General features: G+C 38.8%; 3 protein-coding genes across 3 annotated transcripts in view; 2 read left to right on the forward strand and 1 right to left on the reverse strand.

Moving 5' to 3' along the window:
• Positions 1 to 9,614, forward strand: part of aarsd1 (alanyl-tRNA synthetase domain containing 1) — an 11,617-nt gene extending 2,003 nt beyond the window's left edge. The window contains exons 3-12 of the mRNA XM_046853454.1: positions 566 to 725; positions 1,950 to 2,007; positions 2,155 to 2,311; positions 2,569 to 2,685; positions 6,539 to 6,669; positions 6,785 to 6,851; positions 6,921 to 7,012; positions 7,109 to 7,163; positions 8,415 to 8,509; positions 8,765 to 9,614. Coding sequence (XP_046709410.1) covers positions 566 to 725; positions 1,950 to 2,007; positions 2,155 to 2,311; positions 2,569 to 2,685; positions 6,539 to 6,669; positions 6,785 to 6,851; positions 6,921 to 7,012; positions 7,109 to 7,163; positions 8,415 to 8,509; positions 8,765 to 8,903 — 1,071 coding nt within the window. The 3' untranslated portion in view covers positions 8,904 to 9,614. The remainder of the gene's footprint in view (positions 1 to 565; positions 726 to 1,949; positions 2,008 to 2,154; positions 2,312 to 2,568; positions 2,686 to 6,538; positions 6,670 to 6,784; positions 6,852 to 6,920; positions 7,013 to 7,108; positions 7,164 to 8,414; positions 8,510 to 8,764) is intronic.
• A 628-nt stretch (positions 9,615 to 10,242) lies between these two features.
• g6pc1a.2 (glucose-6-phosphatase catalytic subunit 1a, tandem duplicate 2) lies at positions 10,243 to 13,085 on the reverse strand. The gene is made up of 5 exons (XM_046853455.1): positions 12,766 to 13,085; positions 12,223 to 12,332; positions 11,953 to 12,061; positions 11,296 to 11,411; positions 10,243 to 11,212 (listed from the first exon to the last, which is right to left on the reverse strand). Exons 1-5 carry the CDS (start codon positions 12,993 to 12,995, stop codon positions 10,710 to 10,712), a joined length of 1,068 nt encoding a protein of 355 aa, XP_046709411.1. The 5' UTR covers positions 12,996 to 13,085; the 3' UTR covers positions 10,243 to 10,709.
• Positions 13,086 to 14,762: 1,677 nt separating this feature from the next.
• g6pc1a.1 (glucose-6-phosphatase catalytic subunit 1a, tandem duplicate 1) lies at positions 14,763 to 18,530 on the forward strand. Its single transcript, XM_046854848.1, is given in 6 exon segments — positions 14,763 to 15,088; positions 15,160 to 15,164; positions 15,167 to 15,268; positions 15,804 to 15,909; positions 16,776 to 16,891; positions 17,006 to 18,530. Coding segments are annotated over 6 exon segments (1,053 nt in total). The 5' UTR covers positions 14,763 to 14,870; the 3' UTR covers positions 17,512 to 18,530.
• The last annotated feature ends 594 nt before the right edge of the window (positions 18,531 to 19,124 follow it).

Genomic DNA, 19,124 nt, shown 5'->3' on the forward strand with positions numbered 1-19,124 from the left:
AGCAGATTAGCTAATCTGGTGCAGTTTCTAAACTGGTCATATAATGCCCATTTAATTATCTGACGGGAAGCAGTAGCTCAGTGGTTAAGGCGCTGGGTCATCAAAAGGTCAGGGGTTCAAACACCAGTGACTCTTGAGAAAAGGCGATTAACCTTCTGTGCTCCAGAGGCGCTGTTTAATGGCCGACCCTGCACTCACTGGGAAATGTGAAGAAAGAATTTCAGCTTGTTGTAAAAAACTCTTTCTTTTAATAAAGGGTTTGGCACAGAAATTTGAATTCTCAGATGTGATTGGTCCGATCATTTCCCTGTAACAGCAGCTCTGAGAGCATATTTTTATAGGAAAATAGGAAACTCCAGAGTGATGCTTTGTGGTCGGATGTGTAGCTGAGTGACTGTAACTACCCCAGCATTTAACATCATGGCGCTCCATTGCGTTTAATTCCATATAATATAAGTTCTGTTCAGGACCTTATAGTGATTGTAACGGCGTGTGTGTGTGTGTGTGTGTGTGTGTGTGTGTGTGTGTGTGTGTGTGTGTGTGTGTGTGTGGATTTGGGAAACAGCCTGATGACCGTGGAACCATCGAGGATGTGGAAGTGTTGCGAGTGTTGAGGCAGGGAGCGGAGGCAGTGCATTTCACTAGTTCAGCTCTCGAGGAAGGACGTGAGGTTCAGCTCAAGGTCGACTGGAAGCGTAGGTTTGATCACATGCAGCAGCATTCAGGTGAGTGTGCAACGGCATGCACAAAATTTACTGCTGCTCATGCACTAATAAGTTTTATACTGCAAAATTGCCAAAACCGTAGAACAATGAATTTGAATCTAGTGTGCAATAGTGATGGGAAGATCAGATCATTTTAGTGACTTGGTCCTTTGAATCTTATTCATCAAAAGGAATATATATATATTTTTTATTTTTTTTTTGTCATTAAGTTAATTTTGTTCCTTTGATCAGAAATCAAATAAAATGTAAAATTTTTAATAAGCAGATCCCCCAACACGTCTAGATACACAAAGTTTGAATATAGTTCCAATAATTTATATATATATATAAACAGAGGGCTCATAACTAATCGATTTTGTTTTGTGTACATAATCTACGTAGATTTCATAAAGTTTTGCTTACACACACAGAAAATTAAGAAATCAATCTTTAAGAATACTCGTTCTTCTGAGTCACATTAAAGTCTCGCTCAAAATGAACGACTGGTTCATTAACGACCCCTCACTAAAGTGCAAAGACACATTACATAATATCAGAATTTCATTCGAAATATCTGAGGAATAAAATATTTCCACGTCAGCTGTTTTCGGGTAATCATCAACAGCATGGTGGTGTGACACGTCCCAATTCAAAGCAGTGTTTGTTTTTTTTTTTTTTTACATTATAATGTGTTTTTATTCTTCTTATCATTGATTAATTTTGTATTTATTAGACTACAACATGACATTTTTTCCATTTATATTTACATATATTGTTGTTTGTGAAACAAGTTAACAATCTTGCTCACATTACAGGAGCTATACTCAGTCATTCCTTCATCTTTCTCTTTTTTTTCTATCTTGAAGAAGCATTGATCAAGTTGCAGTTGTTTGTTTATGTCGGACTCCTGTTTTAAAATTTTGTCACATACACATTCAAATGTATGACATATAACGGAATGCTTTTTTATTTTTGAATGTCCAACTTGTAAACATGAAAAAGATGATAATATTACATTATATAAGCAAATAAATAAAATTACAAAAAAAATCAAGTATAAAAGTATTTAAAAATATAATCTGACTATAAAGTATGAAAAGGTTAAGAACAAGTTTGTGTGTTTGATGTTGTGATACAGGTCTTAAATTTCATTCTTAATGATCTTAAAAGGGTCTTAAATATGACTTTGTGAAACCTTCAAAAACCCTGTGTTTGCATTAATAATGCCGTGTACTTGTTCCACAGGCCAACATCTGATCACTGCTTTGGCGGATGCGATGTTTGGCTACAAAACTACCTCATGGTATGATCCTGGATTCTTTTCTTTAGAAAATAACATTATCGCAAACCGGATTCATTATCAACGAAATTGTAACAAATTTTTTTTTATTCACCTTAAAGCAAAGAGGTGTGTGTGTGTTTGTGTGTTCATGCTCGTGTTGTGCTGCAGGGAGTTGGGCCGTCAGCGCAGCAGTATCGAGTTAGATACAGCCTCTGTGAAGCCGGGAGAGATGGAAGCGTTGGAGGACACAGTCAATGACAGGATCCGTGCTCATGTCCCAGTGAATGTGCGCCTGCTCTCTATAGATGACCCTGATGTGGAGAAGGTACACACATCACATTGTTAACTTTCATGTCGATGCACTGTTAGTAAATGTTACCATCCCTAGATCTTTACAGTGGCACCTGCTGATCAGTGGGATGTGTTAAGTGTCAAGTAAACAGTCAGTTCCTGACATTCTCCTCTTTCAATATCTGGGGTGTTCCCTGTTTGCCATCCAGTACCTGTGAAGCATACACTAAGGAAGGACAGCCAGTGAACCAGTGCTACGGTCATTAACCCCTAAAGTGTGTTTGTACCCAGGTAAGGAGCAGAGGGCTCCCTGATGATCATGCCGGACCAGTAAGGATCGTCGATATTGAGGGAGTAGACGCCAACATGTGTTGTGGGACCCACGTATCCAATCTCAGTCATCTACAGGTTAGCACTCTTATCTACTCTAATAAGTGGATGCTTGTGTGAAGTGAAGAAAGCAGTTTAAAACATAATACACTCGCTTCAAAGACGACTAATTATGTCTTCGGAAGTGATTATTTTCCAAGATTTTTGTCCCTCATGCACAACAAAAGCAAAACATTTTTGCATGATATATTCAGGATTTTATATAGTGAATATAACTTTATATAGTGAATGTGCTGTGCGGTTTTAGGAGGCAGTGCCATTACCACTGAAGCGATCACAATTTTTTTCCAGACATCTCTTAGAACTAATGTTTCTATCAAATCATTTAGTAGAGGATGGTGCAGGGAAACGGGAAATTTCGGCACTAGGAGTTGGCGACCCTGAGGCATTGGCAAATGTTTGGAACCAGGGCAAACTCCTTTATAACCTCTTTGCCATTAGTTGTAGCAGCATCGCAACGTATCATGTGGTAATTTAAAAGCGGCTCAAACATTAAAATATTTGTCGAATTTTTTTTTTGATCACAATCGTAATCGTAAAGTCGAAAAGATTGTAACACTACCTGTGTGTGTGTGTGTGTGTGTGTGTGTTTGTGTATATATATACTGTATATATACACACATACATACACTGGCGATCAAAATTAGAGAACAATTTATAAACAATTGAACAATTCTGAAATAATGTCATCTTCACTGCTCAACAGTTGAAGGAGTTTTTGTCCTGTCTATACCATGCTACCAGAACACCTTTTCCACAAAATAACTTAAAAAAAACCATTATTTTGCAGAAAACACACTGATCAAAATTAGAGAACAACAATGACTGTAGCATGGAAAAATATTACAACAAAGTTTTCTGAAGGTTACAACAGTCTGCAATTAGTAGGAAGTGTACAGGCCTCTGCTCTGAATGACTTCAGCACATCTGCGGCCACAGGACAGCACTAGTCTCTCACACTGCTCTGGTGTGATTTTGGTCCACTCTTCTTCCAGTCTCCTCCACAGTTCGGTGACTGTAGTGGGTTTCTTGGCCATAACTTTGTCACCAAGGATTTTCCAGAGGTTCTCTATTGGGTTGAGATCAGGACTCCGGGCAGGCCATGTCATTATTTCAGTGTTTTCAGTTTCAAGGAACTGCTTTAACCGTTTTGCTGTGTGACATGGAGCGTTGTCCTGCATGAACACTGCGGGCTGATTGAGTGATGAACGCAGGGAAGGAACCATATGTTGTTGAAGAAGGTTCTGATAAACATTTGCATTCACTCTGCTATGTAGCTGTATAAGAGGCCCAACTCCTGCTGCAGAAAACATGCCCCAAACCATGACACTTCCTCCTCCACTTTTCACTGACTTCTTTACACACTTTGGGTTCAGTCTTTCTTCAGTTTGTCTCCGAACATAATGTTTCCCATCTGACACAAATTAATTATACTTGCTTTCATCACTGAAGTGAACTTTGGACCAGTTCTCCTCTGTCCACACAACAAGCTTAGTCTAGCCTTTTGATTCTTTCTGCTAATGAGAGGTTTGGTCACTGCAGAGTGGGCTTTCAGTCTAAATGCTCTTAAACGTCGAGACACTGTATGACGAGACAGATCCTTACCCTGTTCAGCGCTGAACTGGTGAGCAATTCCAGCTGCAGTGTGGAAACGATTGCCCATTGAGATCCTCCGCAGTATCCTGTCCTCTCTTGTATTTGTCTTCCGTGGACGACCAGCCTTCTTGGCAGACTTGAATGAGTTTGTGATGTTGTAAAGATTCAATATTCTTGAAATCACAGATTTGGAACGACCAACTTGTCTTGCTATGGCTGATAGGGTCATCCCTTTGGCCTTCATCAGGACAACCTGCTGCCAGAGGCTTTCAGTCACTTTAGAACGGCCCACCATCTTGCAGAGTCAGTGAAACTGGAAGTTAGGCTGCCAGTTAAATAGGGGTTGACAGATAATCAAGGAAATTAGCACCAGGTACCAGATTAACACCAATAACTGGGGGGTATCTGAAAGTGTTCTCTAATTTTGATCAGTGTGTTTTCTGCAAAATAATGTTTTTTTTTTAAATGCCTTAGTTATTTTGTGGTAAAGGTGTTCTGGTAGCATGGTATAGACAGGACAAAAACTCCTTCAACTGTTGAGCAGTGAAGATGACATTATTTCAGAATTGTTTAATTGTTTATAAATTGTTCTCTAATTTTGATTGCCAGTGTGTGTGTGTGTGTGTGTATATATATATATATATATATATATATATATATATATATATATATATATATATGAACCTCTATACTCGCGACCTCGATAGTTTGCGACTTTTTATTTGGAACCGGACTGAGAGTAACTCGCGAAAAATCTGGAAAGTTCACGAGTTGACGAGTTTGTACTAATGACATTAAATGTTAGAAAAAATATTTTATTATTGTATTGTTCATGTAAAGTAGTAAATAAAACATTTATGACAAGTAATTCACAATTTCTGTTGAGTTAACAGTACAGTACAGTACATGTACAATTCCCCTTGTAAAAGGAACCATCAAAAGGAGAGTCAAAACCTCACCATTTTTTGTTACTCACAACGGGTCATAGAACGTAACCCCTGCAAGTAGGTTGCACTGTGTGTGTGTGTGTGTGTGTGTGTGTGTGTGTGTGTGTGTGTGTGTGTGTGTGTGTGTATTATATATATAGCATGGCGCAGGGAAATGGGACATTTTTTAATTAGGAGTTGGCAACCCTTGGACATCAGCAATTGATTGGAACCAGTGCGACCTTCTTTAGAACCTCTTGCCAATAGTTATGATGGAGCAGTGAAGTGGTGCACAACAAGCATCCGCTGTAAAAATCCTGTTATAAGAATAAAGCTAGTGTGAGTGCCGCGCACAGGGAATTTCAGTGTCATTACACAGCACTGTGGATATTCACCCTGGCAGCTCCAACAGCCTCAATATTCCCTGGTGTGCCGCCCGTTCAAACACCACATGGGAACTCCATTAAGGCTGAACTTAGATGAGGACTTCCTGTGTGGGTGTGTGTATACAAAAGAATTTCTTCCCAAGGGACAATACTATAGAAATGAAACTGGATATATTTTAGAGTAGTCAGTGTGCAGCTTGTATAGCAGTATAGATACATACAGCCATTATTGTCAAAATAACTGTCAACAAAAGTGAGTACACCCTAAGCGATAACCACACGTCCTATTCATTATGTTCATGTTTTTGTCTGCTTGACAGGACCATACATATTTGTGTATCTTGTATTAAAGCAGTTACAATTTGGTGCTTTGAGTACAATTCTCTCATACTGACCACTGGATGTTCAACATGGCACCTCATGGCAAAGAACTCTCTGAGGATTTGAGAATTAAAATGGTTGCGCTCCACAACGATATAAGAAGAAGAAAATATGGGTTCCAACATGACAGTTTTTAGAAACTGGGCCGAACGGCAGTTTTCCAACATAAAAACGACCCCAAACACACCGCCAAGATCACAACTGCCTCACTGAGGAAGCTGAACGTGAAGGCGATGGATTAGCCAAGTATGTCTCCAGACCTGAACCCTCTTGAGCACCTGTGGGGATCCTCAATGAAGGAGTGCACAAGGATCCCAGCAACAACCTGTGCAGCTCTGGTGAAGTCCCTGCCCAGGAGGATTGAGGCAGTGCAAGACTGGACACGGTTTTGACATGTTCTTTTAGGGTGTACTCACTTGAGTTGCCAGCTGTTTGAAAATAGTGGTTGTATGTAGAGTTATTTTCAGAGGACAGTAAATCTGCTAAATGCTTGTAGTGATTTGTAGTTTAGACTATGTGACACTGACACTTTGAATTTTTTTTTACCTCAAACACATCAATATTTTGTGCTTGCTATACAAGGTGATCAAGATCTTGGGGACAGAAAAAGGGAAGAAGAATAAAACCAACTTGATTTTCATAGCTGGAAACCGAGTACTGAAGTATGCAGATGAATGCTACAACGCGGAAAAGTCCCTGACAGCGCTGCTGAAGTGAGTGCCCAGAGAGAGAGCGCATGCTTTTCGAGATCGTTTTTTGTTGTTGTTTTTTTATGCTAGTCCTGGTGTATAATCATGTGTGAAAATGTTGTTCTGGTTTGTCTTTCAGAACAGGGCCTGATGAGCACATCGATGCCGTGGACAAACTGCAGAAAACAGTCAAGCGTCTTCAGAAGGTAAGACAATCTCTTATGTGAGATTTATTAAATTCAAGTTCACGTATTGAACTCCTGTGTTGTTGGCAGAGTAACCTCACTATCCTCAGAGACATGGCTGTTCTTATAGCACAGAACTTCAAGAGCCAGCCGGAGAAAGACAACTTCTTCAGCTTACACAAGTGCGTATCCATTTCAACATAAAATAAATATGCAGTGAAATATTAGTAGCTTTAAATGGTTTACTTTGTTCCATATTATTTTTTCTCTGCTCATAGCAAGGACGGTGACAACGAGTTCATGAACATCATTGCCAATGAGATTGGCTTTCAGGTGCGGTATTACTGCATTTTAACACGAGCAACTGGAACAGCAACAGTCCGTTATTTGAATCGCCAGTCAATTTTCTAAAAACCAAACAGTGATCAATTTTTTCCATTCAAAACTGTAGAAACCACTTAGTTTTCTGTCAGTAACTCAGTATCCACCAAATCATAGCTCAGCCAAATGCTGTAAATGTAATTGAATATCCAAATCAAACTCAAGCAATTTAAATGCAAAACTTTATTGCTGACTGGACAATTATAAGGTTCCACACGAGTATAATCCCTTTGTCAGCCAACAGCCTTCTGGGCAAAACCAAAACAGGTTTCAACACAAATTAATGTTGGTTGATGACTTGACACCACCTGCATGAGAACAACCAAATACACTTGAAAATGGTTGCATAAAACAACAGAAACAATCCAAACCCTGCTGGAAACCTGTCAACACACTTTAGAATATAAAAGTCACTATGTAGCAGAGCTGATCGTTCAGAAAACTGTTCAGAAAACGCACATGTCCCATGTTTATATCATTCTAGGAACCTTTTGGAAACTAAGGGATTTTCAAGAAAACACAAAATTATACGACGTACTTTGTATCGATAAACGTCTACATACACTATATCGACAAAACTCTTTGGACACTTGCTTTTGAGATTCATATGTGCATTCCATTCCACATTTAGTGCCCATTTGCTGTTATAATAACCTCCACTCTTTTGGGAAGACGTTCCACTAGATTTCAGAATGTGCTTGTGGAGATTTATGCTCATTCAACCACAAGGGCATGGGGTGCAGACAGCAATGCGATTGACTCAAAGGTGTTTAATAGGTTTGAGGTCAGAGCTCTGTAACAGGCCATTCAAGATCTCTCACTCCAAACAAGTAAACCATATCTTCATTGCACACACTTGAACTGGGGCTTTGTCATGCTGGAGCAAATTTGGGTCTCCTTGTTCAAATGAGGGGACAATCTAATGCTACCCAAATTCTGCCTCCAAATTTGTGATAACAGATTGAAAAAGAAACACATATGGCTGGGAAAGTCAGGTGACCCAATACTTTTGTCTAAAACATAGGGTTTCTTTTTTAATAAAAACTACACAGAATTAATGCCTTCAAACATTCATGCCAACAGGGAGCAAAGCCATTATAATATTATTGTTATAATAAATTCCTCAGTACTTTAGTGCCATAAACCATCTTTATGGTGTTTTCTTTCATTTCCTAGCAGTTATGATTTGGTGTTTGTGTGCAGGAGACAGTTATTTTTCTGACAGTGGGGGACCCGAAAGGAGCAGGAATGTTTCTGCTTGCAGGACCTGAGAACCTCATAACTGACCTGGGGCCACGGTAAGGCATAAAAAAAACACCAAGCTTTCATTGTAAAAAAGACACAAAAAATAGGTAGAATTTATTCTATTGCTTTGATGTGTTGATGTATTTTAGGAAAATGCAAAGCAGAATTCTCTCACTTTTCTTTTTTTTTGTTCAGTACCAGTGTAAATTCTACAAATTAAGCAAAGCCAAGGAACGTCTGTATTAATGAATATTATAACGGAAACGTTTCCAATTCTGACCCATTGTCATGTCCGTGTCCACACACAGAGTGGTGGAGATGCTACAGGGAAAAGGTGCTGGGAAGAACGGACGTTTCCAAGGCAAGGCCAACAGCCTGGCGAAGAGAGCGGAGGTGGAGGCATTGCTGCTGGAGCACAGCCGCAAACGCACTGCAGGAGAAGAGTGACAGATGAACAGATCGATCATGGAGCTCTTTCAGTTTAAACAAGGACCAGATTTCAACTGGACTGAACCAACTCTCTTTTAAACAGCCGTTATGAGAATAATCTGGTTCTATTGATGGTAGTGGATGGAAAAAGCTTTTTGGCTATTTGTTAATCGTTCTCATCAGGTTTATTTGGGAAGCATATCTAAAGCACGAGAATCTAACATGTGCAGGTTGGTTTGTTTATTTAATCAACAAAACACACACACACACACACACACACACACACACACATGAAGCCCAGGCAGATCAGTCTAAATGATTTTATTGTATTTTGACAGAATTGAGACCACAGCTTTTTTCAATTTGGTTGTTATTAAGCTTCTATTTATTGTGAATGTATTCAGTGTATAGAAATGATTAATCCTATAGAAATCCTATGGTAATTATTGTTTCTATAGGAACGGCTCATACTCATAGACTTGTTTTACACACAATCTACATTTACATGCTAATCGTAATAGATTAAAGGGTTCAAAAGTATGACTTGGATTCACAAGCAAGTTTCGGTGTGATATAAATAGGAAATCATACTGTTACTCCCTCGTTTTGTTGATTATTTTCTGTTCTACCTACGGTGGCCGAGAAGTGCAAAACACATTAACAAATCCGAAAACACAACGACAAAATTCAGACAAATCGGAAAAGGTAGGTATAGTTGAATGGAATGGTGACGAGACACCTGTCATTTAAGATATACAGGTGAATGACAGGTGTCTCGTCCAATGATCTGTAATCATCCAATGATTTGTTGTTTTGGTTTTAGATTTGTTAATTTGGTTTTGCATTTGTTAATGTGTTTTGCACTTCTCAGCCACCGTAACAACCTGCTCTTTTGTGTTTTATTCCCTAGTTAATGGCTAGACATTGTCTTTGGGGAGATGGTTTTGAAATCCTTGAGGAATCCTAAGGTGTACTTGAGTACTTGAAAGAAACAAATAAACAAACTGTATCTGTCACTTGATAATGACACACTTCTGTTGAAGTCTTTTGTCCTCGTGTCTGAAGATTGTATACTGTATACCTGGTAAAATCATTCAAATTATTGCACAACCCAAATATCTGCTTTATATATGTATTTTTATTTTTATTTTTTTAGTCCGTATGTCTGGGAAGCGGTTGCTCAGCGTTTGTGGTTCATTGGTTCATGGGCCCTTAAGCAAGGCCCTTAGCCTTCAATTGCTTAGCTGTTTAACTGAGATAACTGTAAGTCAGCCTGGATATGGACGTCTGCCAAATGCCATAAATGTAAATTAAAAGGAGCATGTGAATATGAAATATGGATAAATAAATTGCTTCATATATTTTGAATGTTTTATTAAAAATACAAATTTTCAAAAATAGACATTTACAGAAAGCACAAGCCACTATTATTTCCGAACACGCACAACAGACGCGTTATGGGCAGGACGCCACTTTCCGTTTGATTGCGTGAAATAAAACAACGTTCTTTGTCCCCGTCGTAAAGTTCTACATCCGAGTTCTTAAAAACGAACCTCATCCAAAAGTATTTGTATGCTTGGGACGGATGCCAAGCCTATTCTCAGTACGCTTAAAAAGCACTAAGTTACGAGTAATGAGATTAAATAAAACAGTAATCTAAACACAACACTGTAATCCTGAGCAATAAAACAACTTATTACAGTGCTTAAGGAAGTCTTTTGTCCAGGTTGAGCTTGTAGACCTGATGAGATGTGCAGTCAAGAATGAAAGCTGGAAAATACTGCTGAGGGTTTGTGTTTTTGCTAAAATTGTCTTTAAGTTCTTTTAAAGGTGTTTCTTGCTTGGTAAACTCAGGGCTCCAGACACGCAGTATGGAATGATGCTGACGGTGACCAGCGGAACGATGGCGCTCTTGCAGAACGAAAGCAGGTAGAAGAGCGCCGCTGTGTGCGTCGGCGGCTTGATGGAGTCGAAAAGGTGGAGGAGGAGCAGGGAGCTGAGCACGCAGCCGATCCTGAAGGGGGCGCTAGTGCTCTTTTTGCTCTCGGTATAGAGTGGCGAGTGCAGGCCCAGGCCCAGACCGAACAAGGTGCCCATGTTACGCAGCAGGCTGGCGAACGGCGTTGAGTCCAAGTGCACCCAGGCTGGGTTCACACACCATTTCTGAGCTTTTTCCAGAGTCCACAGCAAGTCCACACCTACGGCCTTCAAAAGGACGTAAAAGCCCACGGCGAAAACGAGCAGGAACAGAGTGATGTTGAAGTAATTCTGCAAGCTGGCGTAGTAGATCCACTTCTGCCTGTTAAACACTTCAGCCACAATCATACCTGCGAGGAAAGACAGGAAGATTTAGTTTTTACAAAGTGTGCCCAGATTTTCCCACATGATATGCACTCTAATGAGAACTGACCTGTAAATACACCAGCAATGACCTGATGAGGGAAATGGGCAGCCAGGAAGACTCTGGAGAGACAAACACAGATCTGAACGGTCCAGAAAAGAGTCCAGAGAGTGCCTCGCAGGTACCTGGAATATAAAAAAAATCAACATAAATAATGCACTGAAATATATGTCTTAAATATCAGTCTGAATCTATGTTCAAACCCGTAAGGTGATGTTGTGCAACATAATGAAAAAAATAAAAGAGGAACCAATCTCATACAGTACAAGTAAAACATAAGATTCATGAAGAGTTCTTTGCTAGCTGTGCATGGCAGCTACAACACCCCGGCTAACCTAAGCACAGCTTTTTTGTCTAGTATTATATACCTGATGGGGAAAGACAACATCTGACACACAAGACACCAAAACCTTCTTAGCTACCAAGAAGCATGTTGTAAAACTAAACACAACCCTGCTGGTCCCAAAGCCACTAATATACCTAGCTAATGCACTTAATTCCTATTAGCTTCAAAAGTGACCAGAGCTAAATAAAATATTCCTTTCTTTCTTTGCTTATTTATCAAGAGCTCATGTTTGGATTGGAAAATAATTGTACTAGTGCATCACTATTTCACTTTAAAAATCAACATTCCATGTGAAAGTGATTTGAATGCAAGACTCTTACAGTGCTTTAGTGGGGGGGGTGTTTTTTTTGCTCAGCATGATGGTAAGGATGGAGGTGACCATGGCATAGTAAACTCCAGCTGCTCCCATAGCATGACCCGATGGACTACCTGCATCAGCAAAACACACATTTGATGTGATTACTATAAAATTAAACCCATGACATACTCATTAGTCTGTTTCGTTACTGTAGTGTGTTGTCTGGTGAGGGCATTAATGTATTTTGGTTATTAGGTAAATGGTTTGTGGTGTGTGAGATGAGAGAACACACCGGGGCCTGTCTCGCAGGTCATGGGAAATTGTTCGATGTGCGGCACAGACTTGTTGCTGTAGTAGGGCGTCTCGTGCACCCACCAGTAGGGCCGCTCTCCAAACAGAATCCTTCAGTGGAAACATTTTAATTAGATTTTAAAATGTATGAATTAATTAATAAATGCAAATTATTAAAATTAAGGGCCAAGTTAGACAAGGAAAAAAATATATATTAGTCTGATAACATACACATGTATATCGTATAAGCATATATATATATATATATATATATATATATATATATATATATATATATATATATATATATATATATATATATATATATATATATATATATATATATATATATATATATATATATATACATATTTTTTATATGATTTTTATATATTATTTTTATTTACCTTTTTTTAATTTTATTTTTTCTTACTTTGTCATTAAGTCAAAAAATTATATATTTTTTGAAAATATAACTAATAATAATATCTTTTTTTATTATTATTATAAGTACATATATATTTAAAGTTATCCTACACCTTACCATTTGAAAACGAGGTTGAGCCAATCCCCGACCACAGCCACCCAGATGAGCTTGATGCCAACCGATGCTCTCAGGTGGAACCAAATGGGGAAGAAGATGAAGAAGGTGTTGCGCAGGTCAGCAGCAAAGGACACAAACAGGAACCAGCCCTGGGCATCTTTGTAGTGAGTCTGTAGGTACTCTGTGGAGCTCACACCATAGCCATGTATAGCATCCATCATGGTGTCCATTCTGATGATGTTCCTCTTCAGCAAAATGTGTTGAATTAGTGAGAGGGAGAGAGAGAAAGAGAGCGAAAGGACTGATAGCCTTGAGCATGCTGTCTCTAGGCTTTATATCAGCAGGCCCACCAGCTGAACGCATGGACAACACTGATCTTTGGACCTTGTACATGTGTAATAAAACAGAGTGGACAGAGAAAATAGTTAGATACAGTTAACAAACAGCCTCTTTGTTGGAAAGCAAATGGGACGCAAACAAGTTAAGGTGGAGGATGAAATTACATGACAGCCATTTACTTTTACCAAGAAACTGAAGACAGTTTATCAGTCAACATGCATTTTTTTTTATTTTCAATTTTTTTTTACTAATGTTCACTGTCAATTAAATGTAAAATTTGATGGTTGTAATATTATTTGCAAATACTTTTCTGGGTATCGTTATTGTATTATGATTGGAATTCAAGTCAGTTATTTTCATATTTCTGAATTATTTATGAATTGCTCTCCAAACATTACTATGTGCATTATGCAATGGCATTTACATCTTTAACCAGTATATTTCACCATATATCTCTTTCAAATAAAGGTTGAACCTAAACAAAAAATCATCTTTATGTTTAATACAAGTTCTGCAATGTATCTTGTCCTGTTATGTCCTTTAAAAGAAACTGGGTTACATTCAAGACAGTTTTGCATTCATTCTGCAAGCTTTGGGCAATTTTTTCAAAATACACTGTATGGGCAAAATGTGTTTTTAAACATCCCATTCCACATTGCTGTTATAATAACCATTAGTCTTCTAGGGAGGATGTTCCACTAGATTCTAATTCATTTCAACAGTGTTCAATAGGGCTGAGATCAGAGCTCTATAGCAGGCCACTGAAGAGCTTTTATTCCAACCATGTAGACCATTTCTTCATGGAGGTGGCTTTGTGCACAGGGGCATTTTCATGCAGGAACAGTTTAAGGTAGAATTATTCTAATGCTGCCTCCAATTTTGTGGTAACAGTTTGAGGAAGAACTACATATGGTTGTAAAAGTCAGGTGACCCAGTTATTTTTTGTCCATATAGTGTATGTTCTGCACCTGAACAGTGCTAATATATAATATCATTTTCTTGGTTGTGTTGTAATTGTAAGCAAAAGTGATTAGACCTAATCTTTGGAGTCTAATCTTTAGATGTTTTTCTGCAGCGTTGTCTACGATGCCTGTTTAGATGCTTGTGGAATATGTTGAATTTTGTGTTTATGAAAATAACAGTCTATAACTTGAGGTTTCAGGTTGTTTGCAAGGCTTTAGTCCTTTTGCTTGAGCCTTGAAATGAATTTGAGCAAAAAAGCATATTCTCTGATACAGATATTGCAAAGCAATATGTGTATTAAGGTGATAAATATTTCTAATAATTGCTAGTGATGTGCTGGTTTGAGAAAACAGGGGTGGCTGTTTTTAAACCATTTTTTGTTTTTTTTAGTTGCCACCATTTTACCAATAATAGAATGAAAACGTGAATCATATGAAAGCCGACTACCGTTTTGAAAAAAGGCCATCCAAAAGAAACCTCTTTTGTTTGGTTTAATGACGTCCGTGTCATCATATGACATCATACTCTGTGTTTCACAACCAATCATCTTACTCCATGTTTTTGTTATCAGTCCTGGCCCCCTTCACCATCACAGAGGGTGGAAAGGTCATAGACCCTGAAGACTCCTGGATACAACAGGAGTCGTGTAAACATGATCTAGCCTTGAATAAAGTCCAGCTGGAAGGGGCAAGCAAAATCCAAACAAGAGGTAAAAACCATCAAGCCTGCACGCTTCAATCCTCATCATCTGTGCGTCAATGATTGTGCTGGGATAAGCACCCTGCCTTTGTCGTCATTGAGTTATGGATCTGCTCCATAGTTGGGGGGTGAGTGTGGTGTTCTATTTGCAAAAAGAGTACATTGCCTATGAAAGTGGGTTTCAGCTGATTTCTTATGTGGCGGACCTCCACACCACCTTCTATATCTTCTTCCCTATCTGGTTCCACCTGGAAAGGAACGTCGGCATCAAGCTCATCTGGGTGGGTGTGGTGGGCGACTGGCTTAACCTGGTGCTAAAATGGTAAGACTTTCTGAAGCTTGGAAACAAGTTGTTCCAACAGCTCTGAACCTTAATCAACATTTGGTTTGCAGGGTCCTTTTGGAGAAAGGCCTTACTGGTGGGTTCATGAAACTAAGTTTTATGGCAATGAGTCAGCGCCTGCTCTCAGGCAGCTTTCCATCACGTGTGAGACTGGACCAGGTACGATGCTTAACACATTCATATTGATTCATACTGCACGGTCAGTCGATTTTTCTTGTTGTAAACGGTTGTGCAACTCAGATGGTAATGAATGAGCTGAACTGACTAGATGATGTCTTGCTTTGGGTTATCTTAATGCTATACCCTAAGCACTACTTTTGAAATTAGGCTGTTGATAATTTATTGATAGGAATAAATCATTGACCTGAATTAAACTGGTATGGTTGAAGGATTTGAAAACGCTCCCTCCTCCTATTCCTTTGGCCCTTTGCATGACCCCGATCTTATCTTAAAAGACAGTAGTGTAAGGCATTTCTGGTCATATTGCATATATGCATCCCCTGATCTGTGCTAAGAGACAACTATCAAAATGGACTATTTTTGACACATGGCATTTGTTTCACAACTCATTTTGCCATTTGCATGACCATCATCTAAATGAAAAGAATAAGAAACATTGTTTCACAAGTTGAAAAACCAAACCTTAGGCATGTGGCTTGTGTTTGAGAGACTGCACCTATTTATTTCTTTTCAGGAAGTCCTTCTGGTCATGCAATGGGTTCTGCTGCAGTAGGGTATGTGATGGTCATAGCGGTGTTATCCATTGCTGCTCAGAGAAAAACCCCTGCTTTGCTTTACTGGTGAGTTTCAGACACAACATGCAAGTGCCAAATCTTCACTTGAGATTTTGCATTACTGCTTACACATCGATCAGGCATACCATTATGGCATTCTAACATTATGACAGGTGAGATGAATAACTCTGATTATCTCTTCATCATGGCACTTGTTAGTTGTTGAAATATACAAGGCAGCAAGTGAACATTCTGTCAACAAAAACTATGTGCTAGAAGCATTTGAGCGAGGATTTGAGCGAGTTTAAACAAGGGCCAAATTGTGATGTCTAGACAACTTGGTCGGAGCATCTCCAAAACTGCAGCTCTTGTGGGATTTTCTGGTCTGCAGTGTATCTATCAAAAATACTCCAAGTAAGGAACAGTGGTGACCCGGCGACAGGTTCATAGGCGGCCGAGGCTCATTGATGCATGTGGGGAGCGAAGGCTGGCTCTTGTGGTCCGATCCAACAGACGAGCTCCTGTAGCTTAAATTGCTGAAGAAGATGCAAGAAGATGAACTGCTGTTAATGCTCAATGGGTCAGGACTGTTTTTGCATTTAAAGGGGGACCAACACAATATTAGAAACGTGGTCATTATGTTATGCCTGATCTGTGGCCAGAAAGTTATGCCTTCTTGGTGTATATACTGATTACTTTTGTCAGTCTGAAGGGCATAATGCAGAGATGATGTCTGCAAGGCTTGCATGAACAAGTAACCACATTTGCATGCTTGCACAATTTCTAGGAAGGGCATTGCCTGTTTGTTGTTTATTGGTTGTGGAATTCAGCAAAACACAATCTCTGCAGAAAGTATGCTGAAGTATTAAGCCTGCAAAAGTGTTTGATGGTTCCTATATACTAGTACACGTTTGACAATTGTCTACTGCCAGGCTTTTAAAGATGGTACTATGGATGCTGCTGGGACTGGTGGAGCTGTTAGTCTGCATGTCTCGTGTTTATGTTGCCGCCCACTTTCCCCATCAGGTTATATGTGGAGTTATCTCAGGTGGGTAGACAATCCTCTGCTTGACCCTGCAATTCTTTCCAATGCCATCATCTATACTGAATTACCTAAGTGGCTTTAATATATCATCAATAAATCTATTGTCTTTGATTCCAGGTATCATTGTTGCCGAGATATTCTCAAGACAGAAGTGGATTTACATCACCAGCTTGCAGAAGTACTTCAGCATCACTCTTTTCCTGCTCGTTTTCGCCGTCGGCTTTTATGTTCTCTTGAAGGTGGTGGGTGTGGATTTGCTGTGGACTTTGGAAAAGGCTCAGAAATGGTGTGTGAACCCAGCCTGGGTCAACATGGACACGACGCCGTTCGCCAGCCTGCTGCGCAACATGGGCACCTTGTTCGGTCTTGGACTGGGCCTGCACTCACCACTCCATACTCAGCACAAAAAGAGCACTAGTAACCCCTTTAAAATGGGCTCTATTGCCATATCATTAGTTCTTCTTCAGCTCCTGGACTTTTTGACCTTTCCTTCAGATAACCATACAATATTTTACATTCTGTCATTCACAAAGAGTGCTGTTGCTCTTTTGGTTCCTACCATCCTTGTGCCTAGAGTTTTGTTCTTGTTTTTACAGGAAAAGAAAGTTGAAAAGACCTCATAGACAAATATTTTCTGTGGTTAGCAATGGCGAATGATAAATGTCTAAAGGTTAGTATATTTTTAAGTTTGACAGTGATTTAGCTGAGAAACCTCTCCAGCATCAGGCTTTCCACTTCTATGTATGTTGAATATACTTCAAAGACCAAATACTGAACATGCATTTTATAGTATTTACACTTCTCGTGACTAAGAACTCTTCAGCCAAGTCTATTCTTGTACCTTCTGCCATCTCAAACAACAATCTCACTTGATTTCTGTGAAGAATTTAATATTTGTATTAGAAAAAAGACAGGGCTGAAGGTCTAGTGTATGTACTCAAATGACTTTTTCCTAGATTTTTAAGATTCTGATAATGAGTTAACTTTTGTGAAAATGTAACAGTTGTTTGTTTTGGCTAAGTTCAATGGAAGCCTTGTGTTGTTGGAGAATATCGTTCCATATCTTCTGAATGAGTCTGAATGAGTCTGGCCCATTCACGGCCCATTCACGACAAACATGTCCAAAGGTCCTTCTGTCAGCTCTTGTACTCTGAACTAACTCACTGAAGATAGTGTTCCATGCGTGTGGGGTTGTACAATGCTGAGTTACTAATTGCCACTGGTGCCATGCAAGTCCAACAGTTACAAGTGCATTCCCTGATGTAGATCTGAGAGATTATAGAACTGCTATGGCACTCATAGAGCTTAAAGTCCCTCTGCATTTACATGTAGAAGTAAACGTAAATGCCATCCCAAAGACCATTTATAAAAATCTTTTTTTTTATTATTTTATCATTATCATTAATAGGAGGAAAGTCCTCAAAGACAATGTTTGGTGATTTCCCTGCTCTCATATATCATATAAACCTAGCAATAAATGTTAATGACCTAAATCAGCTGTGTTATAATCCTTACACAAGCAGTTATTTATGCTTAGATAAAACTTTTTGTCTTTTAATCCGTATTCCAGATTTTTTTGTTGGTGGATATTAAACCAAACCCTTTTGCTTAATGAAAGACATTATAGCATATATGTCATCTATCAGTGTGTTCTTTATTCTTTATTTTTTTTTTCATGATACACACAATCACTTTGGACACACAAGGTGCTTTTCATTCATTTAAATATTTAGCTAAATGTTTACAATTGAACTTTCACTCACCCACACACTTTATTGAGTCATTGTGGACCAAGTGTCCAGACATGACGTAGGAATACACCCTAGATTAGATGCCAAGACACCATGCAAGCACACACATTTACACACTCCTAGAGGCAATTTGGTTTAGCCAATCCACCTACTAATATGTTTTTGGGAAGTATGAGGGAAAACAAAGAAGGAAAAACAATACCTGAACAAAATTTGAATTGAAAACAAATTTCCATATTTATCATTTAGAACTATTTATCATTGAAATTGATCTGAATTGATTTCTGATCCACGTTTAATTTTTAAAGCTTCATGAGATATTTCATATATGTTTAGAACTGAAAATATGAATGAGTTTTGTTTTGTTTGGTTTATCATGGGCAAGCAATTCACCTCCATTTCACGTGTAAATGTTTAATATTAGATATGTGTCCTAGTTTGGTAGAACCTGCAGGGTTTATTGACTAATTAGTATAGTATTGACT

This window comes from Silurus meridionalis, chromosome 7 (assembly GCF_014805685.1).
Source record: "Silurus meridionalis isolate SWU-2019-XX chromosome 7, ASM1480568v1, whole genome shotgun sequence".
Lineage (NCBI taxonomy): Eukaryota > Metazoa > Chordata > Actinopteri > Siluriformes > Siluridae > Silurus > Silurus meridionalis.

Excerpts from the sequence above, each read along its gene's own strand:
- g6pc1a.2 (XM_046853455.1), bottom strand. The coding sequence starts at position 12,995 with ATGGACACCATGATGGATGCTATACATGGCTATGGTGTGAGCTCCACA. Across the intron at positions 12,333-12,765 it reads CTCAACCTCGTTTTCAAATG|GATTCTGTTTGGAGAGCGGC; the intron begins GTAAGGTGTAGG and ends TTTCCACTGAAG. Across the intron at positions 11,213-11,295 it reads CATTGCTGGTGTATTTACAG|GTATGATTGTGGCTGAAGTG; the intron begins GTCAGTTCTCAT and ends CTTTCCTCGCAG.